Raw genomic sequence first — 18,077 nt, forward strand, 5'->3', positions numbered from 1 at the left:
AAAGTGTTGAGAGAAAAATCATCTGTGCCGAAATATTGCTGTCATTATGAGGAAGAGTGTGTGATACTCTTTTTACATAAATAATACGCTGATGGTAATGCGATCAGCAGCAAAACTGGGCTGAAAATATGTCACCTTCCACTTCCTTATAATTCCCTTATCATCTGCAGTAACTCCTACTTTTTATAAACGGACAAATTTAAACCCATAGAGAATTAACGCTTTCTAAAACATATTTATATTCATATCATGACTTACAGATGCACCTAATTGCGATAATGACCGTAAGCCATTACTATTTTCGTGAAATTGGCACATATCTAGCTGGGTGTTTGCACCTCGGAAAGGACTTTTTGGGTTGGCTTGATATTCGAATCCTCCATCAGAGAATTGATGGCAACTAGACTAAATTTAAAACGTGAAGCCAGAAAATAACCGATCTCGATTTCCAAGAAAAGGATTACATTGGGCGTAAAAGGCGAAATAGCAGGGTAAGAACCACAAGTGCAATCACCAACCTGTGATACTTTAAACTCCCATGGTCCCGAATGACAAAAAACCTTGTCAACAGCAACAGCTGTTTTGCCCACATCTTTTTAATCTCTAAGTGTCGGTTTCGCCAAAGGATCATGTTTGATTGCCAAAGCTTGAAATGTCTTTTCTTGCAAACATATACAGATTATTTATGGTATTCTGAACATGAGTGTGTTCTCTAACTGAAACATAATATTTTAAGTTGATCGAAAGTCTGATTCCTATTTCACAGTAAATACAAGATACATGTGTTTAAGGTAGACATGTGGAGGACATTTCCAAATTTGACACATAAGTGTAACTCCCTATTTTTGTCTTGAACGATATCCCGTGTTTTATTAAGGTGAACAATTAACTTGCCTTTGCATGTGTTTGTGACGGGCGCCACCGATGGGGCAGGATACACTCACTTTTTCGCGGACACCTTGTATCATCACTATTTGACAATGATTCATAAACTCTTGCTCATGATATAGGCGGAATCGTACAATCGACTCTGCTTTTGGCAGAGATTTCTTAAGAATGTGAAAAGGGTTTAATCGCTTTTATTCCAATAACTAACGTTTTAAGGACATTCGTCGAATACCGAAGTGGATTTGAGAATCTAGTAGCATAGCATGCACGGCCTATGTTGGATACTCACTCATTCAATTATTGTTTATTTACAATATTAGGTGAATATACACAAAACTACCGTGCGAAGCTTTTAATCAGCCGATGCAAATAATAGGGCAATATATCTCCATGGATAGACGAATCAATACATGGATCATGTCAATCAACAAGCTCTAAACCTACTCTGAACTAAATGAACCATATGCGTATAACAACATCGTAAAATTAAATTGTCCCCATTCTCTTTCAATTTAACGTCAAACTATAAATCTATGAACATCACACATTTAATAAAGTCTGATAATTATGATTTATGAGATATGTGCCTGGCAATTATTACATATCAACGCAAGATACAATAATTTGAAAAAAATATCAGTGCAGCCTACGGTTCCACGATATAACCTGCTTAACGTGGCATCATCTCACATTCAGCATTGTTGCTCAGTCACACTAATCTCTTCTTCCTATGCGGAAGCTTCTAATGCCCATTAAGCCATGTTTAAGTTTGCAGCGATAACTCCACAAATTCTATCATTATTTGGTGTCGCAGGCAAGTATTTACGAAGCCAAGACACCGTCCCTGTCCTCGAACCCTTTTTTCCTTGCGACTGATGATTAACGTAGAAAGCTGAAGAAGTCCAACAAAAGTTGCTATTGATTAAAGAATGAAACTGTAGCGCCCTGATCCGGACAGAGTTTATCTCTTTACAAGCAATGGACGTTCTTTTAAATTCTGATTCAGGGAAGCCCGACGTCGTTTAGATGAAGGCTTTTGCCTCGCAGTAAATGATTTTTTATCCTTGTGCAATAATGACATCCCTGGTTCCTTTGTTTGATGTTGGTTATTTGATAATTGGTTGAGGATGCGAAAGGGGTAACATAAAAAAACTCTCATGTGAGCGATATGATGCGAATTCCTGTTCTAATAATTAAATATTGTCGTGACTACAAAGTTATAAGTAGAATTTTGAGAACAAACTTTCGCCCTTCGGGAAAGACTTCAGCAAGTCCTAGCAAAATTTCCCTGGTTAATAGAAGTATGTAGCAAGCCTGTTTCCTTTATCCTTTTGACAGGATGTCTTTCTCGAGTCGGATAGAGATTGTTTTGGAGAAATGCCAATATTATAAAACTTTCTTTATAGTGTCCTGTCAATGGCGCAGAATCAAATACGTATAAATATGTCAGTTTCTGGTTCTATTATGACGAATCTGTTGATTGTTCTGTTGACAATGTCATTCTTGAATGGAAGTCACAAGCAGTCGTGAATTCTTCATTCAGATAGAATAAATGAATTTGCTTATTGCATTTCGAGAAATAAACCTTTCAAATCCGCTTGATAGCGACACTATCACTCCACAGAATTGTGAAAGTGTGCTGAGAAGTGTACTTACTCGTAGGCGTTTTAAGTCGCCCAAGTCGATATGTTGGTTTATGTGTAGGTATAAAGGTCAAGCCAACAAGCCCGGCATTCCCTGAAGATCCTAATTACTGTACTTACTCTCCGTTGTGGGGGGTCTATAAAGTCATTTAGTTCTCTGCAGTTAACATATTGATATTTAGTATGCTATTATATGAATATATCTCTTCATTAAGTCAAATATATCAGCCGGAAAGGCCGAAACGGATATGTGTGTACGTGTACGGCCAAGTTCATTATGTTACATTATATTAATTATGTGTAGCCAGGAAACTTGTTTAGTTTCATTATTTCCTATGTGCTAAATAGTTCACTGTAAAGATTGGATAATTGTTTGTATTATCTTATTCATCAGTAATATAACATAATAGGGACCTACGATAAGGCGGTTAGATGTACGAGACGTTGAGAAGTTCGCTCAATTTGTAGATTAGGAACTTCAAATTATGTGTAAACCTGTGCGTAAAATATCCGATTCAAGTTGAGCGTAAGAGGATCAATCAGTCATAGACATATTTGGTACTTGGACCATGTTCTATTAGACATTATTACATGGAAAATTTATAGTATTTCTAAAAAATAAATATTTAATGGTCCAATGGAAAAGAATAGACTTAAGTGTTCCTATTACATAAAATGATTCGATAATGATTTTTGCAATATCTAATAAAATGCTCGTGACATAGAATAAAATATAATCAAATATCAATTCCTTAACCAGAAATGCTGTTTTTAGCACTGAACGTAAAATAAATAATGGCTTAATACTTGACATTAACATATTTTTGTAAAAGTCAAGTTATTGGCAATGGACATAGCCCCGAATTGTCAGTTTATCTTCAAAGACACACTTTTTAACATGGATAACGGTTCCAGTGAGTCTACATAATGCTGAAGATTAGGTTACATTGATGGGTGATTTGTAGTAACTGTACATGCAACTATATTTCTTGCAGGTAGTATTAGAATATGATATTTGGGGATAGTGCCCTGTTATTCAATTACCAATCTCTGAAACAGGTACCAAGGTAGGAGATGGTTAATGACAGATAGCAGTAGGTACATTGGGGGCGGTCGGGTAGCCTAGTGGTTAAAGCGTTCGCTCGTCACGCCGAAGAACTGGGTTCGATTCCCGACATGGGTACAATGTGTGAAGCCCATTTCTGGTGTCCCCCGCCGTGATATTGCTGGAATATTGCTAAAAGCGGCGTAAAACCGTTCTCACTCACTCACTCAGTAGGTCCATTGTCAACTGCAGATATTAAATAGACTACGGCAGATAAACTGTAAATGATAGATTGTAATTGGTTGATTGTCATGGGTAGGTGGTGGATATTGTACATGACAGATGTTAAATGGCAATGCATAACAAATTGTAGATAGCACATTGCAGAATGTGGATTGTATATTTAAGACGGTTAGTGGAATACGGTAAATGTTTTTTGTTGGTAAATGGTAGATGGCAGAAGGTAAATGATAGATGGTAGATTATACATGGTAGATAGTAAAGGGCAGATGATGGAGAAAAGTAGACTTTAAAAAGGGTGAAGCTTCTCTTCCATTACATTTATCCTAAACTTGAATATTTTTTTCAGAGCCGTACGACTATCCATCTTGGTGTCTTATACTGGTGTTCAGCGTCCATGCGACCGGGGCCTCCATCTTCATCTTCGAGTGGCTCAGTCCCTATGGCTTGGATCAGGGGAAAACACCCTTGAGAGGTAACTAAGGTAAATCTTGGTGTCAGAGCTTTATTAAAGGTAATGAGAGCAAAGAGGAGACACGGACCAACACAGAGCGGCTTTTCAATGACCCCACTTGAAACCTGGCTGTCGCTAATGAGGCGCAGAAAAACATGGACCAAGAGGGATGTGGAGCAGCATCAATTACTATAGTTTTGTGTGTACGGTTACAGTGAGAATTACCAACCTTGGTCGGCAGATAAAGCCAGGAGATGGAGGGCGGCTCAAGAGGGATTCCCGGCACTCAAGGGGGAACAATCGATCCTATGTCAGACGGTTAGACAACGTAGCCGGCCGTGACTGCTGACGGCAACCATCGTCGCCGGCAGAGAGACAGGAGAGGCTGGATCTGCTTCTACGATTGAGGAGTCTGTGATTGATTATTGCTGTGTTAGTCTAGCTCTGCAAAATATTGGAATCTCTTAACCATGGCCCATCAACATAGTTCTAACATTACAGAGAGATTTATTATGAATGTTAGATGATTTGATGGGATTAGAAAATAAGAAGAACTGTATGGACAGGCCCATATATGTTATATACCAATTGCTGCTGAAAGGATTAGTTTGTCATTTTCACTGTGTTAAGTAGATAAAAGAGCAGCATTTAGTGCCAATGTTCTTAGTAATTCACAATATTCGAATAAATGTTCTCACGTCTGTTTATGTAACAAATGTATAATATGTTATACCTTTTCCTTGCAAGATATTCATTATTACTGTTTTTTATTGGTAAACGTTTGGGACACATTTAAGGGTGAGTAGATGCTTCAATACGCCGGGTCAAGGTGACGCTGTCAAGAAGTAAAGCCGTTCGATGTTCAATGTTTAAAAGAATGTCTTAGTGAACATGCTAAGTGATATAATCTGGGTTTGGGGGCTTCTTCTTCACAGCACAATGATTAATAGTTGTGAACGAGACACAGTTGATTATATTCATAAGCCCTTATGACGTTCAAGTCTAAGCATATCCTTCAATACATGATAGTCATAACCTTATAACTCAGGATGTCTTCAAACTTGACGTGGATTTGTTATCTTACTCCAGTTCTAGATATCGTCTTGCAATTACATGATACGCCTTCTTTGAAGGTTTCAAAAGGAAATATGCCCCTGAAAGTGAAAATATCCTGACAAACGGGACAGGTCGTTCTGTGAAATCTTAATTAACTTGGGCACTATGTTAGAATAGTCAGTTGTTTTTTCCACATTCCCTTCGAGGACAGGTCGTTCTTTGAAATCTTTATTACCTTGGGCACTGTGTTTGATCACAGTCAGTTGTTGTTTTTTTCCACATTCCCGACGAGGTCATCGTGTGTAGAAGGGGCACTCGGTACGGCTTTCAATGAAAACATGTACAATAGCATATGATACACATGTGAGTTCAACACTAACCCCCTTTATCTAGAAAGAAAGACTGATATTTTTAAAAAGAATAAGTGTGGGTTAGCATAAATCTTGTTCTGCACATCTGCCGTCGTGTAATTTGTGGCTAAGGTTTCAAATTATAACCACCACAGCGGAATATGTAAATATGCTTTAATCGCTTTAACCATACTATATTCCAGACCACAAGTTCTCTCTATTCCGGTCGTTCTGGCTAATATGGGCCATGTTGTTCAGTGCCGCGGTGTCTACAGACACTCCAAGGGGCGTCTCCAGCAGGTTCCTTTCCAATTTGTGGGCTCTGTTTGCTCTTGTGTTCCTGGCCAGCTACACTGCCAACCTGGCAGCCTTCATGATCACCAAGGAGCAGTACTATGACCTCAGTGGCATTAAAGATTGGAGGGTACGTACATGTAGTAGTAATCAGGTACCCCTAAGGCATACATGTATAAAACAAGTCCATGAAGACGATTTAGGGAGGACAAATCTTATGATAGGTATTAGTCATGTTCAAGTGCCTGACAAGCATCATTCATAATTTCAAAGTTACCAGTAGACTGAGTCATGTGGCTACATAACTTTTCAAAGTTCAAGAGAACCTCTAATTATAAGCAAATCCGTGACCAAAGAAGCTTTCATCATATGTTCTTAATGTCTGTACCTACTATCTTCGGGAAACCAGCTTGGGACAAAAACCTACCCATGTTCAAATTATGATGTTTTTAAAAGCTTCCAAATCAGCTATCTGACGCATTGAGCCTTGTCTCTGCATTTAGAGCCCAAACTATGCCAAAGTCTAAATCACATCCATGTGAACACATCTGATAACTCTATTGCAATAATGGCTTTTCTGATTTCTTTATTCATAAAGGACCCTTGTCACAGAAGACAGTGTTCCTTCATATTGCAAGTTTTGGTAATTGTGCATATATACAGAAAGCTATTCTCATACTGTTAAATGTATGATCAGACATGTATGTGCGTTAAACTATGTTTCAATGTACAGTGTAACAGTGCAACTGTGCGTGTTTTTACTAATCATTTACACAAATGTCAGATTAGTTCATAGTAACAACGACAGAGTCTGGACACAACTGAATAAGGGATTTATACAAGAATGCCTATGATCAGTAATGACTGAAAACGAGAAGAGGGCTTAACAAAATGCCTCAAAGCAACTGAACAGGGACGTAATCCCAGCTACTATGATCTAAGGGAACATATAATCGGATATTAAATCAAACATTATTCAAGAATTTACATACTTTTTAAGAGAATTTATTTCTTATAACGAACAACAAAAAGAACATAACTGTTTTTTAAACCCATAAATGTATCTGTAAAGTTTTACTTTATTTTATAAGTATTGTTTCATTTGTGAATTTCTTTCCTTTTTGTCGTTTCAACTTTTTTTGCCATAACATTACGTGAAATATCCGTTTGAAATCCCCTAATGGCGTCCTTTTCCTGAAGGTCTTATTCAGATTGTCATGGTAACTGTCAATGTCGATATACATTCAGATGTAACTGTTGAAGAGCATTTATATTTAAATAGTATATTAAGAGTGCAGTTGCACTGAAGTTTTAGTAGCTTCGGCATCTGTGTTTGGTGATGCTGCCTCTTTCGGTTCAAGATTTTCGATTTGCTTTTATCACACTTAATATTTTTTAGGCTGTGCATTTGACTCAGTAATTGACAATACAACATTAGATTAAAAATGAGAAAGAATGCTTCATTTCAAAACGGAAGCAAAATAATGTTTCCACAAATGTAATGTCAAAGTGCCTACTGTGAATGCTTCCAAACTGTCGGCTTGGAATTAGAGTGAATTTGTGAACTGCCATAGTGGCTCCATCCAAGACTTGTCTTGGTCAGCGGGGAGCGGCGAATGGCATGTAAAATTCGGATTTGACAGACATCAGAGCCAAATGTCTCTTGACATCCCCGATGGCGTCATTTGCACAAAAAAACAGCCGTAAACTCAGACATGTTATTGCTAGCGATGAGCTGCAAAAACGTAGCTCAAGATTGCTCATAGTGTTTTGCTTATTTTTTTTCCTTCGTCTTTGACAGCTACGAAACCCGCATCACACCAAGCCGCCATTTAAATTTGCTACTGTGCCGAATGGTAGCACTGATCTGAACATGAGGAAGAATTATGCTGAGATGCACGAATATATGAAGAAATATAACAGACCGACCGTCCAGCAAGGGATAGCAGCACTGAAGAAACAGTAAGAATGAAAATTAAACATGTCATGGTTGATAAATGCACTGGGGCCTTAAGTGTGAAGTTGGCGTGAGGTTTAATCTAACGCCGCTTTGAACAAAGAGTGTTCAAGTTATTTTACGGTGTGCCGTCTTAATGTCGGAGGACCGTTTTAGACATGTAGTGAAACCCACGCACAGGTATGGTGCTAAGAAACTAAGGATCATAATAGGGCTGAACTTGGGATTCGAACCCATGATCATCAGATCCTGGCATTTTAAGGGACGCTAAACAAACTCCATCAAACTGCCTGTGGACCAACCGTGCCCCATCCTTAACTACATGTATCAACGTGTGTATGTCTGTGTAAAGATTTATAAAGAAGAGTTTGACAACATGTTCATGTGGAAATGTAATGGCAATCAGTTTGGTCTTTCCTGTCACTGACCATGACTTTAACACAAGTGAGTTTAGGTTTACAAATGTTGATTGCAATTACTTTGGCATATTCAGTTTACACTGTCACATCATAGTCGAAGTGGTTTTTTTTTCTCAAGATTGCCACTTAATCAGTACGATACTTTTTTGTTGCCATATAAGTAAGGAAACAAAATGAACAATATCGATATCGCTTGTTCAAATATTTAAAGAAGTGTTGTTTTCAAATCCACAATCGTCCTAAATCTTCATATTCGTTACACCAGTTTTTATCTCAACCCTGTTAGGAACACGGGTGCCCAAGTCGTCCGAGGCGCGGCAATGCGATTGGCGTCTCTTATGCTTGACAGAGACCTATGTTAGTGGGTTAGCATCCAAGATTCACCCTGATTTTGTTGCTTGGTTTGTCAGCACCATACCCGAGTTTGAGGATTTCACCCCGTGATAATCGTCAGCGACCTGCATCACATGTGGCCTTCCTTCCACATCAAGCTGACATGCCGTGATATAACTAAAATACCCTTACAGTCAAAGTTTTGTTCAACCAAACTCACTTACTCATTCTTACCATGAGCGTTTTATTAAGGGGATTTCAAAATGATGCTGTGTAGTAAAGTCGTCAAGATTTACACGTTTCTAGAGTATCGAAACATGCCGAGTTATATGTGGTGTAAATAGAATAGACACACCAAACAAGATCGCCCGAAAGGACTAACGAGGTTTTTCTTGTACACAGTAGATGCAATTCAAAATTAACATATCGTTTCAGTAAATGTGCTGTCGTGTCACTGGATTGTCGGGTTCATCACTTGATGGTCGAGACTTGTTTGTTTACAGGCAGCTGCCACAAGGCAGGAGAACTGCTATGTGGTGTCAGACAACAAGCAACACTTACTTTTTAATGCAAAATGTGTGAATGGCGTTTGCTACCCAATGGGCAGAACATGCTTACTCTTTTTCGAACACCTGGTGTCATCACTGATTTTCAGTAATCCATTCATATAATTTGCCTTTTACGCTCAATAGAACATGTTTCGGGGGATAATCGAGACTGATTATTCTCTGGCGTTGATATTGTATATTATATTCACTGTTCATGACGACATCGTCTTTCCAGGGAAATTCAGGCATTCATATACGACGCCACGGTGCTGGAGTACTATGTCGGAAGGGACGACGTCTGTAAGCTGATAGTTGTTGGAGACTGGTACGCTACAACCGGGTACGCCATCGGTCTCCCGAAGGGGTCTCCCTGGTTGGATAAGATCAACACTGTTCTACTGAAAATGCAAGATACGGGTAAGTTCTTGTTACATAATTGGTTGCTTCTGGTCATATTATTAAGGTCGCCAAGGCTTGCGCAAATGCCTTTTCGCATTCTTGTGTTATCAAAAGATTGCTATTACAACAGTGTGTCAAAAGGGGCCTTTGGGTTGACGTGTCCGCTCGTGACACCTAAGCCCAATGGGATACTTGGTTACATTGTGTGAATGCGGTTTTGGGTTCTCCGCCTCACCCATACTCACGCACTTAATCATTATGAAAAATGCTAAAGCGGTTGAGTCAAATTGAATATACATATATATTATATGCATTAATATCATGAGGGTTAAAACCATTAGAGAAATTGCCGAAAATGAGATTATTAAATGATCGTACATGCTGTCCAAAAGATCAACTTAAATTTAGAATTAAGTGGTCATGTCTTCCAAAAGCATTACATTTTACCTTTGATCAAAATTTGACAGGATTGGCATTAGACCAGCTATGTGTGAAATTGAACCCTATTACAATGGGAAGGTTGTTGGTATAATCGGACCTTTAGGATATATAATTATTCCGGTTACGTTAAACAAAGGTTACATTGTTTAACGAATGGAATAATAAGAAGGCTAGGCTGTAGAAATAGATGCATAAATAGTTATTGAGTACATGGCCGGAAGGAGATAAGTCGTGTAATAACTATTTAGTCAGTAATACCATACGTTACAGTCTAAACAGGTTAACATTACCATCACTAATAGGACCACTTCTTGACATATATTGCAATAGGTTGATGCTGTGGAATCCGGTTATGACCATAACTCAGATTCCCACCATTGCCAAAATACATTACTCAACGATATCCTGCAGCTTAAACTGAATTGATTGTGGTTGATGATAATTTAATGCGGTCAGCGAGGGAGGATTTGTCGTAAATCGGAGAACACAAACTATCCTACAGCAGTAGCAAAGTCATTTGTTTGCAGCCTGCAGACTTTCATTGAGAGGCACCGGCTAACGTCTCTATCCCCATAAACGACAACCAATATTCCAATACGAACCGACCGGACCGATACGTTGTGCAAACAGTCAGTGTTACCGAGTGCATTCACAATGTCGTGTTTCTTTCAACACCGTTTCTTCTTTATGCAGCGAGCTTTTCCGTACCATTTAACAGCATACCAAAGCTAAGCGATCTGTTGCATTCACATTGCCATATCTTTTTGCTACATGTACACACAATTCTTTCCTCATACATTTTTAACAAGTAACGCTCCCCACCAGGAATAATTAATGTCTTTTTATTTTGACAAATCCTTTAGTTTTGTGCAGTGTTGTGTACAAGACTCCCAATGGAGTGTTGAGTAGTTTGGGTTTTAGATCCACGGTTTGTGCCAATTGACAAAGTTTTCAGACAGTTCTCTTCCGATAAATGTTGATAATTTGACGCTATGGTCTATGTTATGGCGTGACTTTCCAGCCTCACGAGGAAGCCCAACTGGACCAAGCTCGTCTGGTTGCTTCTTCTGAGGCTAATATGGCCCTTCCCTTGAGATGGAGCTCACGAAAACAGGCGATATGTTAACAAATAGGTCCCCTGGGCCACTGTTAAGACATTAGCTTTGAAAGCACCGACTTTTTTTTCACCTCAGCAAGTACGGCGAGTACATTGAGAAGAATTCGACCTTGCGAGATAACTAAGACTTAGGTTACTCGTCTGTATTCAGAACACATAACTTGCATGTGTTTATGATGAGTAGGGCAGGATGCATCACAACTTGATAATGATTTGTCATGTAGTGTGAATAGTACAATGGACGATGCTTTCAACAGATTTCTCATGATTATGAAACGGGTTTTGGCGCTTTTAAATCTATTTTCCCTTAGTAAATATTTTACAGCCGTCAGAAAGTCAGGCAATTGATACCAATAAATGGTACAATCTGGTTAATATTTGGATCTATGTGACTATTGTCATATTGACGTGATGATCTGTGAACAGATCTCACATAACATATATAGGTTCAGTGGATAACTGGGGAAAGAAAAATTGAGATTGTTAACGAGCGAGCGCTGTCTAATATGGTTTTGTGTTCTGAATGGCTAACAAAATATATTGGGATTATATTCAATAGAAAATAAATTATTACGTCTGTCGAAACTAATTAAACGAGGTATCGATGCTGACTGTAATATCTAGACTTACAATCAATGTACTACCATCCGGTCATTGGTCGTTTCGAAACTTAAACTGTACGATCATGTTATTTGTATACCTAAAAGATGTCATTGTTGACGTGACGTTGACGCTTTTATAGCCATGGCCGGAATAAAACGTTTTGCTTATATTTCAGGTGAAGTTGAAAAACTGCATAAGTTCTGGCTTTCTGGTGCATGCAAGAAGAAAAAACAGAAAGGCGTATCGAGCCACACCCTTGGCATTCTAAACTTCACCAGCGCCTTCATTCTACTTGGCGGCGGCATGGTGCTTGGCGCAATTTTACTTCTGGCAGAACATCTGTACTTCCGGTTCGGCCGGAAGAGCCTACGGAAGTGGGACAAGTGCGGTTGTTGCTCACTCGTCAGTTTGGTACGTGTTCACTGCATTTATTTTTTCAAACTTACTCAATTTTTTATATGTTTTAAATTCAATTGCTATGTTATGGTGATTCCTCGTGAATGTGAACTAACGAAAATTAGTTCTTAACACTGAGAATTCGCTTTTTTAGATTATGTCTTGTTTTTAATTAATTATCTCCTTGCGTGCATGTGATGACTTCGTTACAACCAGTTTGGTATTTCACGCCGTAATTTGCAACTTCTGTTGAATGACACCTCCATTAATTTCGATGTATTTTTTTCCAAATGAATGACAACACCAAACCCACACGCTTGAGATTTCATTTACGAAATACTATAATTAAGAAATACGGATACGTCTATTTCTCCAACATTCGCCTACATCAACTATTTTTCAATTATGTATCATAAAAGTATCTTTTGTGGGTCCCCAGTAAACAGTAATTGAAATTCGCTTCATTTTCACAGATCAGCAACTCACAAAGAATTTTGAAACCCTTCCTATCTTTTAATTTAACAGGTTTTTTAGAAATGATAGTTAAAGGGAAACTGAGACGAAGCGTGATTACACATTATACCAGAAGCCATGTGTGGACTTAATCTTTAACAATCCCGTCACCTGCCACTCTTATTCTCCCAAATGAACTGGCTGGAGAAACCCTAACCGACTTTATTCTAGGATTGGTGTGCCGCACCTTATTCATATTTTCTTCATGACTTGCCATTGTGATTATCTAATTTCGTTATTGGCTGCATCGTTCAACCCTTCGTCGAGCTCACAGAAGACAAACAGTTGGGCTTTTTAGACACCGACATCAATCTATGACTGCTCAATGATACACCTGCCAATTCAACCCTACCTCTTAAACACTTGCGAAATGGTACCTCCAATTATTACAACTAGATGTAACTGTACATGACCTTGATCTGTTACCATTTTATGCCGACCCGTGAAGATCCGGGATGGGATAGGTCTTCAGCAACCCAATGGCATGCTTGCCGTAAAAGGCGACTATGCTGGTCGTAAGAGGCGACTAACGGGATCGGGTGGTCAGGCTCGCTGACTTGGTTGATGCATGATATCGATCTCAATTACGTGTATCGATGCCCATGATATTGATCACTGGATTGTCTGGTCCAGACTCGATTATTTACAGACCGCCATCATATAGCTGGAATTTTGCTGAGTGCGGTGTTAAACAACAAACCAACCAATCAACTACCATTTGATGCCAACTAAATCGGATCTGGATGCCAAGCACTCTGACATGGATGATTGCGTATCATTCTACCCAAGCGTCGTGGATGATTGTCCATGAATTCAGCCCCCAGTTTGCCTGGTCCAGACACAGTTGATGCAACTGGAATATTGATGAGTACATGTATGTAAGGACTTGTTCAAACGATTTGCCTGATGTCTTTACCTAATCCTTGCCGTGTTGAATTACTGTAGAAGCGTTAGTTTGAACTGTTTTTGTTCTTGTAACAGAGACACAAATATATACATACATTCTACCACTACACACTTTATCATTTTACTGTAGTTCTGGCACACCGTTTATATAACTGGCATCATTCCGCGGTGGTCTGCAGAGCAGCCTAGTGATCAAGGCGTTGTCACCTAATGACGCAGGACTGGGTTCGGTACTCAACACGGCCGCGGGTACCTTTAAGGCCCATGTCTGGTCTCCCCTGCCGTAATATTGATTTGTTAATGATATACACGGCATAAAACCATACTTGTTCAATCACTTATCCCTACGCTTTATTTTTTGTCACCTCTTTGTATCGTAATGGTTGTCTCTTTATTCCAAAGGGTGGTCGGGTGGCCTAGTGGTTAAGGCGTTCGCCCGTCACGTCGAAAACCCGGGTTCGATTCCCGACATGGGTACACTGTGTGAAGCCCATGTCCCTCGCCGTGATATTGTCAGAATATTGCTAAAAGCGGCGTAAAATCAAACTCACTCACTCACCCGCTAATTTACATAACATATACCCATTGAAAACATTAATTAGTAATATAAATATAGCAAACAAATTGAAGTTAAGGTTTATATGTTGAAACCAGTTCTTTTTACACTTGCATTATTCGATTCTACGGCGTATTTTCTTTATTTATAGCAAATTATGGGACCTTGTGCAACGTGCATTCTGAAAATGCAAATTAGAACTGGAAGACTTTTCTGGTGCACAGTTTTAAAGAAGACCATATAAACTTCTGATAAATAAACAAGCCAATAAAAAGTTGAAGATTTTTCTTGCGCAACGTTTCAAATTAAGATCGTTTTGCCATGTAAACAAAATGCAGTCGTTAACACTCTTTCGCCTTTGCGAAAAAATCACCTGAATAGTTGTAAGTGTTCAATGTAATACTCAATTTATGATTTGTGCTGAATGCATGGCTGACACGAACGTTGTCAATGTTGATTGCGTTTCTACATCACCAGCATTTTCTACTTACACACAGCACCCTTCATATTCCTCGAACGAAAAAAGCATTGCGTTGATTGTATCACTGCGCAAAAAACTGCGATTTTTATTGGTATTTTTATTCTAAAAACCTCAGAATGATTGTAAAAAGGAGAGAAAGACATAATATGCTAAGCTTATCACCGTAAAATAATATTAGTGCCAGGTTAATACTTTGGGAAGTCATATTCTGTCGAGCTTGGTTATTTTTATCTAATAATCGCATTGAAACTGAAAATTACATTTTGAATCAAGACATAATTGATTTCCCTTCAGATATATATTACCGGAAATTTCTAATTATCGATGATTTGTGGTGGACTTAAATGACCTTGAGAGTTTTACATTTCTCACAAAGGTTACTTAATATGCAACACGCGGAGTCTATGTACAGTACAGATAGGCACTTTGTTCAGCACAGCGTGAAGTCAGGTTGCATTAAGCAGCCTAGCAAATGGAAACTAATAGAAAAGTTAATAGGGAGCGTTCACGTCTTGTAATTACAGTTTTATGTGCTGTGGTATCATGGCTTGACTAGGTTCTGTAAGCAACTTCTCCAAGAATACAATTTGTGTACCCATGAAAATAGTTCTTGGTGCATACTGGTCACCTTTAATTAGCAATGAGATAAAGTGTCATTTTCTCAGAGATCGAATAGGTATTCGAATCCCTCAATTACATGGTTGGTTTGTCGTCACTTTAACAGTGCTCATGGGTTTCAACAACATTATTAACTTCTAAGGCATGCATTATTTTTGACTTTCCTCCCACATGTCACTGGCTTTTAAATTAGCCCCTAAATCTTTGTCAATGATTATACGACAGCGGCTGTATGATAACAGGCCAAATAATTTATTTCATTATGTTGAATTTGAGCTTGTTTTCCATTGCAAAAAATATAACCTGAAAAATCTCAACCTTGACAATCGTATCAATCTGAGGTCAAATTTATTGTTTTGGGAGATTGGTCTAACCCACAAGCTTTCGAGTAAGTGTATGATCTGCGCCATGTTTTTCGTTGTATCACGGTGTGTCAGCTTAATGTGGGAGGAAAGCGCGAGGCGATGCAGGTCTTTGACGTTTACCACTTTTGTGAAGTCTACTGGCACTAACATGGTGTTGACAAAACCAAAAATAAAATTAGGGCCAATGATTCGAACCCAAGATCGTTCAGGCCTAACGGACACAACTCTGCGACGTGAATTGTGGAGCCTCAAACAACGAGGCCATCACATTCCTTCTAAATGCCCTTCGACATTCCACTGACAATTTTAACGCCTTAAATCATTCTCACAACATTTACTTCATAGACGCTGTTCTGTCTATTCCTACTGACTTCTACAATAAATGTAAATATGTCACTATTGTATCATGTAATGAAGTAGTGCACACATTTGCACATTAGATCTATAATATCTGTGTTTCAGAGCCAACACATTCATATTGTCTCAGCGACGTAAAACAGTTTACGGGTATTAGGGGAAGGAGAGTCATATATGTTCATACATATTCACCAAGCTTACATGTATATGAGACTCCATCATGAGATATCTATCCCAGCTGTATAAACGTTAGGACACTAAGCTCCAAATGTGTCATTGGGATCACATGGGATATGCACATGGGATGCAAGAATAAATGCGTTCATCCCTCACACAGGTAGGCATAAATTGTATTTTTATGTTCAAGTAACACCTGCCCGAGTCAATTGTGTCCATGCTTGGTGAGAGGCCAGTCTTGTCTCATTTAGAAGTAGATCATGTGTTTGTATTCAGAAGCTTCTTCTTTGCAAGAAGCACCATATTGCTCTTACTTGTATCACACTGTAGGAATACAAAGTGACCGTCTTGCGTATTCTCTACTAATTTCCATGAGGAACCAACTTGATGGATTATATTGACGCTTAATATGCATCTAGTGCCAGGATCCAGATAGCTTTTTCTGTTTATCTCATCCTTTATCATGCATAATTTAAATTGCCAAGTGCACCTCTCTTGCCGTTTGGACAGATTTCAAAATGCATGCCTCCGGTCTTTTAAACATTCGATTTACATTTCAGAATAAATTGGGCATGATACATTGTTTAATGAAGTTAATTCACTTAACGGGATATCCATAACGATTTACCAGGTACAGAATTCAGTCAGACGTTCAAGAAGAAGAACGTAAGTGAATTGATCTGTTGGAGTCTTCGTTCATTGCCAGGAACCTCCACGTAACTCTGTTACAGAACTCCCTCGAGTCCGTCAGTAGCCTGGTGCCATGCAAAGCGGAAAGTTGGTTTGACACGTCGCTGTTTGCTATTTTAAGTGTGAACCTGTTTCCAGGCAACAAACTCAGTAAATTTAAGAACCAGCTAACTGATAATAATGAAGTCGTCCAAGGGACGTGAGTGAGGTGAAATCAGGTTTTACAGTTTCTCATTGCATTGCTACAAAAGTCAGGATCTCTGATAATTCGGTTTATGTGATTATAAATCGAGATTGTGTCGACGTTGAAAGCGTATTAACCTGAAACAGTGTGGAATTTTACGCTGCATTAACAGAAATTTGATATGTCATTATCGAAATGAAATCTCCCAAGCCATTTTAAGAACGTATGCCCACAATTTAGAGAAATGAAAAATGTATTTTATGAACACAGTAATACGTGGTTCTTGTCCTGGGACCTCAAGCGTTTTGCCATTGTGATAGGTTTAGGCTTCGCATTAATATGCATATTGCCCACATACACGCTAAGGTACGAATCTGACAGAGTATGGATATGCTTATTCGGTGTCATGAGGGATCAGATGCCGGTCCGGGAGACACTGTAATCGCCTATGATATGAATACAATTACTTCTAGGGTATGCATATTTAAGTGCTCACAACAGGCCTGATGTTAAAGTAGGGACCGTAAGAAGTCAGCCTCAATACAAGGGGTTATTCATTCCAATATTTATGTATTTTTACACATCCCAAGAGGATTATTGTTGTTTAATCCGTGGATTAAATTTGGTTTGGTTAGGGTCTTGTGACAGAGAAACGTGTTTGCGAACACCACGGGTATTGATTTTCAAACATTAACACGCTCTTTTACAAAGCTGTATCTCACTTGTCGTGTGTGACGACCAGGTTTACACAATTTAGCCATTAAAGATTCGATTTTAATATTTCACTGATTGACGCTCTGATTTAGACAGTTCAATCATTAAGGTTGGTTCTATAAAATTACACATTAAAGCTTCAGTTTGAACAGACTTATGATTGACACTCGTGTTTACATGGTACAGGCGGTTTATAGATATGGTCACTCGGATTTACATTGTTCATGTGTTAACGTTCGAGTTTACATTGTCATACCTGTCAGCGTACATCATGTCTATGTAATGAATTTGCGTTTAGTTTCAGGTACATCCAGGGTGTACATATGGCTTAAG

General features: G+C 38.7%; 1 protein-coding gene across 3 annotated transcripts in view; it reads left to right on the plus strand.

Moving 5' to 3' along the window:
* Positions 1-18,077, plus strand: part of LOC139468013 (glutamate receptor ionotropic, NMDA 2B-like) — a 191,463-nt gene that overhangs the window by 167,114 nt on the left and 6,272 nt on the right. For all 3 annotated transcript variants that reach the window (XM_071249664.1, XM_071249663.1, XM_071249665.1), the window contains 5 exons: positions 4,166-4,291; positions 5,880-6,100; positions 7,772-7,932; positions 9,463-9,644; positions 11,963-12,198. In XM_071249664.1, coding sequence (XP_071105765.1) covers positions 4,166-4,291; positions 5,880-6,100; positions 7,772-7,932; positions 9,463-9,644; positions 11,963-12,198 — 926 coding nt within the window. The remainder of the gene's footprint in view (positions 1-4,165; positions 4,292-5,879; positions 6,101-7,771; positions 7,933-9,462; positions 9,645-11,962; positions 12,199-18,077) is intronic.

Source organism: Haliotis cracherodii, unplaced genomic scaffold (genome assembly GCF_022045235.1).
Source record: "Haliotis cracherodii isolate W230 unplaced genomic scaffold, xgHalCrac1.p SCAF_2, whole genome shotgun sequence".
Taxonomy (NCBI): domain Eukaryota; kingdom Metazoa; phylum Mollusca; class Gastropoda; order Lepetellida; family Haliotidae; genus Haliotis; species Haliotis cracherodii.